Source organism: Lissotriton vulgaris, chromosome 2_1 (assembly GCF_964263255.1).
Source record: "Lissotriton vulgaris chromosome 2_1, aLisVul1.2, whole genome shotgun sequence".
Classification (NCBI taxonomy): Eukaryota; Metazoa; Chordata; class Amphibia; order Caudata; family Salamandridae; genus Lissotriton; species Lissotriton vulgaris.
In genome coordinates this window covers 1,032,359,746-1,032,375,154 of record NC_141687.1, presented here as the reverse complement: position 1 = coordinate 1,032,375,154, position 15,409 = coordinate 1,032,359,746, and the positions used below count along the sequence as shown (strand labels likewise).

At 43.7% G+C, this 15,409-nt stretch overlaps 1 protein-coding gene across 1 annotated transcript in view; it reads left to right on the top strand.

Annotated features, from left to right (window-relative positions):
• The window catches only part of UPP2 (uridine phosphorylase 2), a 162,879-nt gene that overhangs the window by 46,208 nt on the left and 101,262 nt on the right, over positions 1-15,409 (top strand). The window contains exon 3 of the mRNA XM_086956668.1: positions 6,922-7,080. Within this exon, the coding sequence (XP_086812794.1) occupies positions 6,922-7,080 (159 nt within the window). The remainder of the gene's footprint in view (positions 1-6,921; positions 7,081-15,409) is intronic.

Below are 15,409 nucleotides of genomic sequence, written 5' to 3'. Positions count from 1 at the left end.
CACATGGCCTGGTGCCGTGCACTTTTCGCATACGCAATGTGCAGCGGGCATGACCCCATATGTACATGACGTAATGCCTGGCTTCGTACTGCGTACCTGTCGGATACCAAAGTAGCAGCTGGGGCGACTTCATGCATATATGATGTTCCGCGGGACGCAGTGTCACAAACCCGTCGAATACGAAATGTGCATCATTTGCGAGTTTAGCAATATGTTGAATCGGATTCGCGTGGTGGTGAAGCTTGGTACGCTTTCCGTATGGGAGTGCAGTTTTCTCAACAACAAAAAAATACATATTTTTTGGGGAAGATATAAAACATTACATCATTTTTAAAGGTTAAAAAAAGAACTATAATAGAGTTCCAAAATATTTAAAAATAAACATTAAAATATGAAATTAACATTTAAAAAACCTTTGAAATTCACTGAAAAAACCATAGGTTTTACAGATGTTATAGTTGGGAATTAGCATTTAAAAAACCTTAGCAACTTTCCGAAAAAAACATAGGTTTCAGGGATGTTATAGTTAGTTGAACATTTGACTCTTATAAAACCAGAGAAATTTCCCTGTTATAGTTAGTTGAGCTAACTATAACTCGCCCGCAATGCACTCATGATGACGTCAAATACTAAATCACTCAGGACATGATCCGTGACATCACTCATGACATTACTGATGACATCTCAAATGATATCGCTGATGACATCATCTACGTGAAAATCTGATGCATATAGTGATGCCCTAATATAAAGTCTGATACACACACTCTAAAATACAGACTACTATTTTTTAAACCATACACACGACAATGCCAGATACTACATACCATCCACTATTTCCGAGGTCTGTACACACATCCAGTCACTTATACTTGCAGTTACTCATCAATACAGTACTATAATATCCAATCATACACCTATACATACAGTAACACTCCGCTACTCATAGAGTTACTTACACACCTAGTCAGTCATTCAAAGAATCAATCACATACCAATTTACTCATGTATACAGTTATACACACCAACTCCGTTATTTATACACACACCACATATTTATGCAGATACTAACACATACTTACTGTCTTATACAAAAACTGATACAAGCAGACACTCATTTATGCACAGTCTTCAAGTAACCTACTCTCACGTATAGTCATTTATATATTCTAACACTCACATATACTGCCTTAAAACATATGTAGTTACTTACACATATACCACTGAGACATTCATTCACTCACAAGACACACTAACTCACCCATACAGCCCTTCCTAGATGGACGTTTGAATCCATACAATCAGTGAATCACCCACTCAGACATCTATGCACAGTCGCACCCCCTGCCACCCACCCACACAGACACTCAGACACCCATACAGATACTCTGACAACAAATCAATAACCCCTATAGACACTCATGTAGCTACTCACAGCCCATGCAGCCGCTTACACAACAACTGAGCGACTAATACAGACTTTCACACAGTTTAGTCACTAACCCATGCATTCAGTAAGACTCGTTCAATCACTCCCTTATACAGTCAGTCATGCACCTACTAAATAATCCATTCAGGCACTTGTAAATCCACTCATTCTTCAACACATCTTGGCATAGATCTATATGAAAAATATTTAAACTTTCCAGAACACACATTCACTGGATGATGTCATCAGTGATGTCATTTGAGATGTCATCAGTGATATCACTAACCATGTCATGAGTGATGTAATATGTGACGTCATCACCAGTGTATTGCAGGTGCGCGTATTATAGTTAGCTTCACTAACTAGAACAGGTGAATTTCTCTGGTTTTTATGAGTCAAATGTTCAACTAACTATAACGTCCCTGACACCTATGGTTTTTTCAGTGAATTTCTAAGATATTTTAAATGCTAATTCCTAACTATAACGTATGTAAAACCTAAGTTTTTTTCAGTGAATTAAATGTAAATAAATAAATATAATAAAATATATATATATCTACCTACAGGCGGTTGCCAGTAGTTGGTTATAGTTAGGACTGTCCCTGGTTGTAGTGGGGCTACTCCGAGGGCCACGGAGTTGCAAATAAACGCCTCCCGCCTCCACCCACCATTATTAACAAGTAAATTAAAACCACTTACCTGTCCTGTGGCATCCCTGGGCTGCCCTCCTCCTCCTCTTCCTCGTGTCTCTACAAATCCTCGGGAAAACTGCACGTGTACCCGTGCATTTTTCACACGAAATGCACGGGCGCGTGCGCAGTTATCCCAAGGCTTTGCAGAGATGGCTAGGAAGAGTAGGAGGGCAGCCTGGGGACGCCGCAGGACAAACCGACCATCACATGGGAAGAGGAGGTGGGTGGGGAAGATGTCAAGGAAGAGGAAGCAAAGAGGAGGAGGTGAGGGATGCAGGAGGAGCACAAGGTTGGCAAACAAAAAGATCACTGCGCTCCCACACAAAAAAGCAAACCAAGAAATAATGGACAATACAACAATCATTAACTTGAGTACTGTAAAATTAACAGAGGATGAAGAGTCAGTATTAAAATTAGGATTGTTGTTCTGTGATCATGAGAATAATTATCCTAATAGCAGGATGGACTTTATACCGCTTCATCCGTAAGCTCAAGTTGTCCAAAATGCACACAAACCAACATGGCGCGAATAGTCCATTGCAGGAACAACCTCCAGAATCCCTAACCGACCAAGCTTTCTTGAATGTTAATGATGCACCTGCCTGAGGGGATATGATTTCATTGTTGAATGTCAACTTGGAAGTGAGGAACAAGTGCCTATAGCCACAGGAATGGAAAGGGGTGATCATATCCCATTTAGACCAACATCTAGATTCTTGCCCCAAAAAGTGAGGGACAACTTGGATATCTTTGGGGAAAATGTAACAAAGTATCTAAAACAGTTATATTCTGTGGTGAATCAGAATAAAAAGAGAATGTATCAGAGGAAAGCACTTTTCCATAAAACAGTTGAGACTACAAGAAGAAGATGGAGTGCTGATCAAACCCTCAGACAAGGGGGGGGTTGTCATGTTGTGGAGCAGGAAGCTATATAAGAAGGAAGCCCTCAGCCAATTGAACAATCATAATTGTTACTGCCGGATCAGCCTAAAGCAGTATGATAAAGTAAAGGAACAATTCTTTACAAGGTTGGATGTCTGGAAAGAGGAAGGTTTATTGAGCTGGGATGAGTTCAAGTTAATCAAAATGGAGAAACCAGCAATTCCAGTATTCTACATGCTCCCAAAAGTCCACAAGAGTCTCACTAGTCCACCAGGGAGACCGATTATTTCATTTTGTGGTAACCTGTTTGAAAATGCATCAAGATACATCGATTATTTTCTGAACCCAATTTGTAAGATCACTATCCTCATATATCAAGCACTCCACTGACTTTTTGAAATATATTTTTGATATCCGTTGGAATGAAGAAACCATGTTACTGATAACAACACTTGACATATCAACTCTTTACACAAGCATAAGACATGTAGATGGTCTTAGAGCGACTGAATATTTTTCTTGAGCAGGAGACCAGTACCATTTCTGAATCACAACAAAATGATTTTAGAATTAATGGAATGGTGCCTATCGAAGAATATTTTTCTTTGGTGATCTTTATTTACAGGAGCAGGGGACTGCGATGGGCACCTGTTTCGCCCTCAGTTATGCGAATTTACATCTTGGCTGGTGGGAGGAACAGGTGCTCGGTGGCAGTCCCCTGGAACACTGGTCTGAACGTGTTATGGGTCCAATTTTATTGATGATGTCTTTGTGCTGTGGCAGGGCACGGAGACCGACATTGGGTTGTTCATCATGGACCTTAACCAGAATTCCCTAAATCTAGAATTTTTTGTAGGCATTATAGTAGGACCACTATAGATTTTCTGGATATCTGGGTTAAACCTGTAGGAGGGAAACTGGGAACAACTGTATTCCGCAAAGCTACTGCTGGGAACTCAGTTCTCCATGCGGAAAGTGCTCATGCTGCCCCATTAATCAGAAGTATCCCCTTTGGGGAATACTATAGAGCAAGGAGAGCATGTAGCAACCAGGAGGAATACGATTAAATAGAGCAGGAAGTGACACAGAGGTTCACCCAAAGGGAATATTCGTCTGAAATTTTGAAAGGTGCACCAACCAAGGTGAGGAATCTAGGGAGACACAAAACACTGTTTGAGCCATCTAGAACTAAATGGCAACAACAGAGAGAGGAATTGAGGAATCAAGACCACTCTAGATTCGTAACAACATTTAATGTGAAACACAAAGAAATCAGGTCTCTACTGAACCAACACTGGCATTTGATAAGGAACGATCCGGTGTTGGGCTCTAAGGTCAACAGAAATCCTGACATCACATACAAGAGTTATAATGAGTCAATGCACAAGCATAAAGCCTTTTCATATCAAGCTGGAAAGTATCCTCGGCTATAATTCAGCAGACAAAAAAAAAACTAAGCAGCCTTCCAAGTAGAGAGGTATAGAGAAACTCAGATGAGTCTCCAGCAAATGCGAGTGAGAGAAAAGCTCAAAGGAAAATAATCTCCTGCTCTAGGAGCATTCACTAATATAAGCACACAATAGATCAGTGATACTCAATGTATGTGTCGGGGGTGGGGGGTGCATGCAGCCCTGCCTCCTGACATTTACATGGTTCCCCCTGTTCAACGCAAACACAAGGGGACGATGGACGGAGCACTGAAACTTTTCAGACACTCACCCCCAGTCACAGATCTGGGTTGAATTCTTCATTGTTCTTTATCTCACTTCGCCACCCCATTTCAGACACAGCTATATGCAAATCAGTCTTGACCATGTGCTTCATGGGAACAGTCCAGCTCAAACTTCCAAGCCATGTCTTCCCTGGACCGGGGTCAAGCATCCTGGATGAGAGTAGAAAATATCTGTGCTGCTGGATGAAAGTTCAACATCAACTCTGGGCTGCTGTTTACTTAACTTAGCAGTATGATTAAAAAGTGTATTTAAAAACAGGCAAGCCTTTATTTAAATGATAATTGAAGTTAAAGAAAGGAAGAAACTAGGTCGTCTTGCACTGCTTAACATTGGGAACAACTGTCATGTTCGAAGACAGACCTATTGCAGCAAAAGTGTAAAGGTCTCTTCAAAAATCTAAAAGTGTATTTCATTAACCTGCAGAACCATTTCATCTGAGTACGTCAGTTTAGATCAGTGCATTGAGAAATATTTTCTTTTTAAGTGATAGTTTTTAAACAAAATTTCTGAAACATTCATTCATTACCCCCGCCCTGAAAACAATTCCAACAGTGAACTAAGAGGCAAGTCAGTTATGTGCACTCTTTGGGCGGCCTGGGTGGCTTTTTATACATGAACAACATTATAGTGTATTAAATCAAACACAGGAGAAGGTTTTGTACAGCACAGATCCTTATGTCATGCATTCTGAGGTTCTTTTATATGTAATAATGAAGAAAAAGGAGGGAAGGTGAAATAAAACCATTATCTAGGATCACACGATTTGCTAAAGTGGGGAAGCCGGAATTAATCCCAGGTTTTTTGGTTTCACATTGTGCAATTCAGCCACTAGATGTATGTGCTACACTTCCCCCCCCTACACCCACCATACTGTCACAACCCCACCCACCCCCAAAAAGCCCCCTTCATGACAGCCACCGCGCTAGCATCTGTGCAGCCCTTGGTCACATCAGACCAAACTTTGTTGCACCATGGCAAATGTTTGCGAGTACTCATGTTCTAGTTAATAACTTGATTCTTTTCATCTTCCACAACATCCAATATGATTTTAGTAAACTCCTGGGAATAAGTAAACTCCCATCTTCTCACATCTGCACAATGGTCTACAGCCACTAGTCCTTGAAAAGATACATTGTCCATATTTTCCGGTTCAGAAAGTTCTTCCCATGAATCATCCTCCCTGTTGTCACCTCTCCTCCTGGTGAGAACCTCACTATCAGTTGCATAATACAAAATATTTACCAATTTACTAACTAACAGAAGGTTTTGGGGAAATTGCAACATCTACAGCAAAAGAGAAAATACATTTTTTTCAAAAAACAATGAAAACCAGCCTTTCAAAGTTAATGTGCAGTCTCCGTTATTAGGGCGTCCAAAGTCAGGCCAGGTTAGGACTTGACTACTTTACTTGCAGGCTTATAACATCGAAGTATGATTACCTACTACAAAAATTGCATTTATTATATCTTTGCTATTTAGACATAGACTTTTGCACATTTCAAATAAAAATACGTTTTTGTTTCTAAATGAAAGAATTCGATATTGCAGTCAATACATCAATTATCAGGGTTCAATGAGCCCCTAAATACCCTGGTGCTACTGAACCTGCTGCCTCAATGGTAGCTCCTCCCCAAGTGTTCCTGCAGCATTGCCTTTCTGAGTTTTAGGGGCATGATTCCGAGGTTTGGGGCTTGCAGGGCTCATTCAGACGAGCTCTTGGGTGAAGGTAACACCACAATGTGACCGCAATCCCCGTGGCAGCTGGTTCATATGAGAAGACGTTTGCCATTTTGAATATACTGCTGGCCTTGCTATGAAGTGGACTGAAGGCCACTAGTCCAGAACCGTAGACTATGGCGTTCCATAAACCACTCCTCATGGTCCTGTTGAACCTCGGTTGTTCTAAAGATTGACTGCGTGTCGCCACATGTATACTGACATTCAAAAACGCCCGTAGGACTCAGCTGGTTTCTTCTTTGTAATAATTCTGAGGCAGAAATGCTCACTTTAGACCCCTCGCAATATCAAAGCAGAAAATGTAGCTGTTTTTTTTTAATCAGTTTTGACATTTCTCAATGAGAACTCCATTGCGCATCCTGTTTAAATATTGTAGAGAAAATGTTAATCGGCAGACGTAGATTTTAAAAAGAGTTGCATTTATAATCACCTTATATTGTGTTTCCAGTTCGTCTGCGTGGGAGGAAGCGCCAACCGAATGAAAGCCTTTGCTTTGCTCATTCGCAAGGAACTTGGCTTTGAGAGCGACGAGAACGACATTGCAGACATCTGTGCTGGGACTGACCGATACTGTATGTACAAAGTGGGGCCCGTGCTCGCAATCAGCGTAAGTAGGAGCAAGAAATTATTTTGCGAGTCTTAAACACATCATGAACTGTGAAAAATAACACTTAAGAGAGAACTATGACCTGACGTCGGTAATTCCGACTCCGCACCAAAGTACATGATGAGTTTCTTACTGAGATATTGACTGCTTTCAACTGTTCAATACTTCTGCATGTACGCTGCACAGTTAATTATTTTATACCTCGGGGCAAGACAGAATAACGAATAATACATTGATAGTTCAATACAGGCTTACAGAGCGAACTGTCCCGTCATCAGTGCTAATCTGCAGTTGGTGTCACATTTGTATACTGCTATTCAAGTGGTGAGAAGAGTCCCTGCACTGGACGCTGCGCCATCTTGTGCTTCTTTGCTTTTTATGACTTGCCATGCTGTATTGGAGTATGTACTTGAAGCCCCTCCCACTCTCCGCCAGTATTTGTCATTGGCTTGTGTAATTGTCCTTTGTAAATACTGGCTTCTGATTCGCTATTAGGCTTGTTAGTCCCTCCTTAGTACTGCCTTGTTAGATTGAGCCTGGGCAGCACATGCGCTGCTCTGCGAGCCATGCTGTATTAGAGTATGTACTTGAAGCCCCGCTCACTCCTGCCCGTATTTGTCATTGGCTTGTGCCATTGTCCTTTGTAAATGCAGGCTTCTGATTCGCTTGTTTGTCCCTCCTTAGTACTGCCTTGTCTTCATTTGTCCTTCGGACCTTGCGACAGGATCACAGGTGTTCCATTGGGCCTGGAGACACAGCCAAAGTGCTAATAAGTCCCGACCCTCCGGCGGAAGTCCAGGGAGTTTTGTCCTCTGTAGACAGGAGTACAAACTGAGAGGAAATTCCTCTAACATATATCCGCACCTTAGCGCGTGCTTCACATACAGGGCACTGATAATCACATAGATCCCAGTAACACCCCCACACATAGGTCCTGAAGAAAGCCAGTTTAATAAAAAGGCCTGGCTGAAACCAGTTGACCACACTGGGCGTGGGAGACCATAAGTCAACCCCTACACGTCCCAAGCCTTTGTTTTTAACCTCTGCCTGGGGCCCACCAATAAAGTAACCGTTAGGGACCCCAAGGACAGAATTTTTAAAAATCTCACGCAACACACCTGCACAGCACACTCCGCTTCCAAAAAACCTGCTCCGCAGTAATCTGGCGTCGCAGCACACCTGAGGGACACTCGGTGGCTCGGGTGGGGCCCGATGATGAAGCATGTCACCAACTAGGTTGGTGGGTGAGGGCTTTCATACTAAACCAAATGGTTTCCCATGCAGACACATAGCATACAGACATAGCTAGTTCTCTTTGATTAACTACTATATCCCAGGGGAAACTAACTAGCTACTCTAGTTCCTCTCTCTCTCCTTAATTAACAGAATTCATTTGAAACCTCCCATGAGGACTGGCCCTTTTACTTCGGTTGTTACACTCATACTTTTCTTTAGTCTTTAAGCACTATTTTCTTTACTGAGTTTCTCTTACTGCAGGAGGGTCTCTCGTGCGCAGTTGTAACTACCAGTTTGTTTATTTAAATCCTAGTAAACTGGACCTCTTCGGGGGCCATGGGAGACAGAAGGTGGCAAATGAGCTATGCCTCAAAGCATTTGGAATGCAACAGGTTTTGCATTTGCGAGAGTTTAACCTATTGGCATTGTAAATGACAATGCCTTTTATTTATGCTTCAAAAGCCAAAACCAAAATGATATGCATTGTCATTTACAATGAAGTCTCTCAAACTCACGTAAATGTGAGACCTACTGCATGCAGATGCTTGTTATATTGGTGACCTCGACAGCCTGCGGGTCTGAGTGCAACAAGGCTAATTTTTGGTTACAGTCGATTGAGAGAGAGAGAGTGAGTGTAGTGTCTACACTTGTTATGCGATTGAGAGACAGTTTGTGGTGGGAAGGGTTCTGTGGTGATTGTATAAATCTTACATACATGTCTCCCTCCTCCGTTAAGTTCAGACGTACAACCCACTATGCTGTCATGTTAAATTTCATGTTGAAATCGTACCCAGATGCACATAACATGGCCATATCAGCGGAAGCTAGGTAAGCCATGTATACACTGGGCAGCTAGAGCCCCTTCTAATTGGTTCGCCAAATAATATTTACCCAAGGTATTATAATCTTTACTTTCTGCACTTTTATTGCAATGTGTTGATGCACACCAAGTAACACAGATGTCTTCCTATTCAGCCACAGTCTCTGCTAAAAGATGTCATCAGTAGGAAGCCTTCTGCCTAAATCTGACATCCGGTTGGGTAGAGCAAAGGATCCTCACACAGTAGAGTCACCTTGTGCGACCTGGATGTTGCATGGCTAATGAAATGGCCTACGGCTGGTCCCTTCACAATAGGTCCTCTTTCTAAACTCCACATAAAAAACATCTATCTCAACAAAAGGAGAAGTGCATTCCCCTTAAAAGAGTAATAGCTGTTTGCAAGTTTCTAGATGTAACCATATATAACCAGGATTCATCTCACTAGCATTTCAAAACACAAACCCCAAAATGCATTAAATGGCTGAATCACACATGACTTAGGTAAGATGTAACAAACTCAGCTTAAAGAAACCTACTTTTAAAAAGCATTGGCATAGCCAATACGTCTTGCCCTTTTAATGCAAGTGTGAGCTTTTCACTTCGTCAATGTTTGTCTGTAAAATATTGTTTTAAAAAGTAAAAAATAAATCAGGTGGCCAAGATGGCGACCTGAGCGGAAGCGAAATCCTGAGGCTCCCCGCTCCAGATCCCCTTTACCGCCCTAACATAGCTGTATCACCCCAGCCTGGCGGGGTTCTGAGCCATAAGGCTCTTGGAACTGAGGCGATCGCCCGGTAAGCTGTCTGAGGCGAGGAAGAACGCCACGCGACCGGATCGGCGGCCTGCGCCTAACGACCACAAAACGCCGGCGGAGTGAATCCGGGGGAGAGAGGTGTTCGCCCCGTCGTTAATGCTGGACCCTAAGGCTTCAAAGGAAGGCGCCCGTCTCCCGCTCTGGAGTGGTGGCGGAAGCGAGACAAGTGCACTGGTAGGAGAAGCTCAGAGGGGGACTTGCGAGCACTGCGGCAGTGACCGCGAACAACCAGCGGCACCGCTAGAATTTTATTGATGCAGAATTGAACATGAACAGCCGACATGTGTTTCGCCCTCTGTGGCGAATTGCGCCAGGGCTTTCTTAAGACAAAACATGATGCCGCTGGACTGGAACCAGCTTGAAAAGGGCATTTCGAGCTTCTTCCAGTCCAGCAGCATCATTTATTTAACTGTTGCAAACCTTAATAAATATTCTTGACAGTTTAGAGACTTTGTGATTGAAATATTTAAGGAATCCATTGTGTGATATATCCATTGTGATGTACACTAGTGAATCTAACAGAATGTCACTAAGAAATTGAATTTAGCCTTGAGAAAGCCCTGGCGCAATTCCCCACAGAGGGCGAAACACGTGTCGGCTGTCCATGTTTAATTCTGCATCAACAAAATTCAATTTTTTCTAAAAACCGGATCGACTCTATTTCTTGAGTGGAAATTTGAATCGATGATTACAAGATTCAACCTTAAAATAATACGTACATAAACCTGGAAAACATACCCTCTTGTTCAAATTTCAAAACTCTAAAAGGTCCAGAGTTTTTGAGTATGTTTCCTCCGTCTTCATAAAAACCTTTGTGAAAACAGATATAGTTCTGGAATCCTTTGACCTTCTCTGCTCAGCTGTCATGAACCAACTTGCGCGCTGCGGCTACCACTGCGTTGTCTGCGGCCATCAACAGCTCCCTAGACAAACCAATATGAATTGAGGAGGTTATCAGTGCAATCTCCTGCCTCAAGCCACTACAGGGGCCGGATGGGTTTTCCGCCGGATTCTACAAGACTTTCTGCCCGCTACTAGCCCTGACTCTTAATAAACTTTTCAACTCATTCCAGGGCCCCTGCTCCATCCCACCGGACATGCTAGAGGCAGACATAATAGTGCTGCCTAAGCCGAGCAAAGATACCACTCAATGCTCCGCTTACCGGCCGATTTTTTTTTTTTTTTTTTTTTTTTTTTTTTTTTTTCGGTTTTTTTTTTCCTTGCTTAATCTTGACCTGAAACTCTTCACTGGAGTGGTGTCTTCGAGGCTCGGCCCTTGCCTCCCCGGGATCATAGAACCAGAACAATCTAGCTTTATCCCCGGAAGACAATGTAGCGATAACACCAAACGCGTCCTTCATCTAATCGACAAAGCCCATTTCCAACAGTCAGACTCAGTAGTCTTAACTATTGACGCTGAAAAAGCGTTTGATCGGGTTGATTGGCATTTTTTAGGGAAAGTTTTGCAGCACTTTGGGGTGGGTGAGCGTTTTCAGGCATGGATTGCGAGCTGTTACCACTGACCACAGGCCTGGATCCGTCTCAACGGTCAATGCTCCAGTCCCTACAAAATACAACGCAGCACTAAGCAGGGATGCCCCCTCTCCCCCCTCTTGTTCGCGCTCTATATTGAGCCATTGGCACAGAGGGTGCGACAACCCCAACATACAAGGCATAACTTTTGGCAGGGAGCCTCACCAAATTGGCCTATATGCGGACGACATCCTAGCGGCACTAGATGGCCCCAGGCGCTCGGTCCCGGCCTTCCTAGAGGAGATTGACAATTTCTGTAGAGTATCTTGCTTTAAAGTCAACAAAGGGAAATCACTGCTACTGTCACTGGGTAAAACTGTAACCTACACCAGGCAACACCAGTGTACGCAGGAGGACTTCGAACTCCAAAGCAGATCCCCTACCTGGGCATTACTCTCACCTCATCGACGGAACAGACAGTAACTCTGAATTACACGAGTGACCTCGCAAATTCTTAATGAGCTGAGTCGCTGGCAGAAGCTTGCGCTGTCGCTGCTAGGGAGAATTGCAGCTGTAAAAATGTGGACGCTCCCAAAGATATATTCTATATCTTCCAGACCATTCCCGTGTCCCCACCGGCCGGAACTGCCAAACGCTGCAGGCAGCACTACAGCAATTTATCTGGGGAGGGAGGAGACAGAGATTGAACAAACTAGCTTACCGGGGGATGGACGAGGGGGGCCTGGGTATCCCTAATTTACAACAATATTTTTTGGCGGTGCAGCTGAGGTTTCTGGTGGATTGGTACAGGCCCGAATCAGAGAAGATGTGGCTCTTCCAAGATAGGGCAATGGCACGGACCTCTCTGTGGAAAATACCTTTCCTCCGACGCACACATAGGCCACGATCTCTTCAGAACTCTCCTATCACACGGACCATACTGGAGGTGTGGGACTCTGTGGCCACTAGAAGGGAGCTCACATCCTTCCTATCACCGCTAAACCCTTTATGGGACAACCCTGATTTCCCTCCTGGCACCGAAGCCCTATCGTTTCCTCAGTGGAGGGGTACCGGCTGCAGATCGGCCGGGCATCTTTTTGACTTAGAGGGCTTCATGCCGCTTCCCACTGTGTCCCAAACCTATGATGTCAAATCACCACAGCTATTCCAATACTTTCAAATCAGACATTGGCTCACACAATCCGAGACTGAGCCCATGATAGGTAGACGCATGACAAAATTCGAGAAGTGGCTGGTCACAAAAGAGTCTGATCGTGGCAGGATTACCGATCTTTACCAGATGCTTCATTCTCCCCCCCCCCCCCGGGGTACAATACACGGCTGGACAGAGACGCTGGGAAAGAGAACTAGGGAGGACACTGACTCTAGACTGGCAATCCATATATTACAGGGCCAACCACACAGCTAGAAATACAGCAGGTAGGGAAACTGCTGTGAAGGTCGCCACATATGGGTATCTCACCCCGGCTAGGCTGCACAAAGGCAATCTGTCCAGGAGCCCGTCTTGTTGGAGTGGCTGCGGAGCAGAGGGCACGCTGACACACCTCCTATGGGAATGCACAAAAATCACAGGGTATTGGTCGGAGATTCTCAAAGACATTGACCGTTCCCTAGATACCGAAATTCCTAGGTTCCTTGCCTACACCATATTGGGACTCCCAAACGCACTTACCTATCCGCTGAAGTCTGTCAGGGGGGCCGCAAATAAGACTGGCGCTGCAGGCAGCAACCCAGCACATTCTGTCTCTCTGGGGGACCAATACATGACCAACACACACTGGTTGGCTGCATAAACTCTGGCATACACTGGGGATGGAACGCATCCAAGCCACACTCTCACAGTCCACTGCCACATTCCACACGGTCTAGCAACCACTACTAGCACTTCTGTCCCAGGAATTTAACGAAGCATGCCCAAGATACCTCCCCCTTTTACGCCTGACGGACAACATTCACGTCACCACTGAACATGAGAATAAGGCACAGTAAATGTGCCACACCTACGAAGCATTCGCTTCACGAAAATCGGCACACTCGTTGGGGGGGGGGTGGAAGAGTCTCCAGGGGCGGGGGGGGTTGGGGGGGTGGAAGAGAGTCTCCAGGGGGGGGAGGGTGGAGGGGGGGTGGAAGAGAGTGTCCAGGGGCGGGGGGGGTGGAAGAGAGTCGCCAGGGGTGGGGGTGGGGGGGGTTGGGGGGGTGGAAGAGAGTCTCCAGGGGCGGGTGGGGGATTTGTTAATGTTGTTACTATCTACTTGGCATTGTTATGGTCCACTGTCTGGAAACACAAATCCCAACGACGGCGCCCTACCGGGACACCGGTGGGATCAGAGGACCCTGGTAGGTAATGAGACAAGCTATATGAAACGAAGATGCAGGGCGTGTCCTCTGCCTTCTTTCGTGTAATTTCCTTATGGCAATGTACTGCATTTGTTTTACACTGAAACTAATAAAGACATTTAAACCTAAAAATAAATCAAAGTAGTGGAGGAAAAGCATACGGCGTCTATAGGTATCTCAAAAATGTGCATTGAATTTAATGTTTTCAATCTTTATGAATGGTCTGGTTTATTTTGTAAATACTTTTCATTCAGTAAACTGTGAACAGAATTTGAAAAGATTAAGGTAATGTCAGAATGTAAAGGATAATGCTGTCAAAGGCATAATTTGCTGAGCACAGGATTCAGCCATTTGGCTCTCTGTCATAGCTCGGGGAGCAGATTTAAGGGCCTCCAAGAGAAGTGCCTGCTAAGTACACCTTCTGCTTCAGATGCCAGCTGAGTTAGTCCAGCAGGTGGCCCTTTTCCCAGTGCTGTGAAAGCTTTGTATGCCAAATCTTCTGCTTTCAAGCCATAGTTTGAATGCAAGAGATGAATGAAAAGCAATCCTTAAACCATGTTCTTCAGACTCCCCGCAGGACAAAGTATTTGTCTTGCCATACTTTGAGACCCGCTGGGAGCGATGGGGAGCAACGCAGTGCATGAGTGGCAGCTATTTGAGTGGCGGGGAGGAAGAAGCAAACTAAGGGAAGAGCTAGGAAACACATGCACTCTAATGGAATGCTGAATGAATAATAAAAAGTAGCTCTCTAAATGTGAACAGTGGAAGGGTGCAACTAAAAGCAAGCCATCCAATAAGAAGCAAACGAATGGGACTGATTATAAAGCCAAACAATGGTAAGCAATAGGGGGTATGTAAGCCCACTTAAGTTCACAACAGCTTTTTTGCAATCGTACAGCTTTTACAGTCTGGGAGGGAAAGCTAATGACCTATTGCAATTATTACACTTAAATGTAGGTCTGCATGTGCTGAACATTTGAGACGTTTATGTACCACCTCATTAAAAATGGAAGCCTATCTTAATATAATGGTGCTGCAGCCCACAACTTCCCCACAAACGCATTACATAGTCCATGGACACAACTATATGTTTTTGTGTCTATGCAAACCCTATGACAGCTGTTTGTTGGTGCCAAAGAAAATCACATAATTAGGTGGTTAATCTTTGAATAAATAAATAAAGTTAAAATAATGTCAAAACACTTTACTACTTGGATTCATAATGGTCGTGTCTGTGTTAGAGGGTCTATCAAGCACATGACTACCGTCAAAAGAGAAAATTGAACTCTCCTCCTTTCACCTTTTGCACTGATTGGTAAAAGAGAGCAAACAGTTAAGGTCGTCATATCAGTACATTGCAATAGTATATTTTTTTATGCTGCAGTGGAACAGTTGAACGTCTCAGCTGAGTAAAAAAATTGTGTAAATCCACGCATTACACTTTCTGGGGTAAGCAGGAACATGCACTCAATTTTAGAGTCAAATTTGGTGTATTCCAGTTCAAAAAACATATGCACATTGTAAATAAATTCAGAGAAAGAGATTAAAAGGAATAAATCAATTGACTGCTGACAATTGCGTATTCAATAAATTCAATTCAATCTCGTTTCCAAAACATACCTTACTTT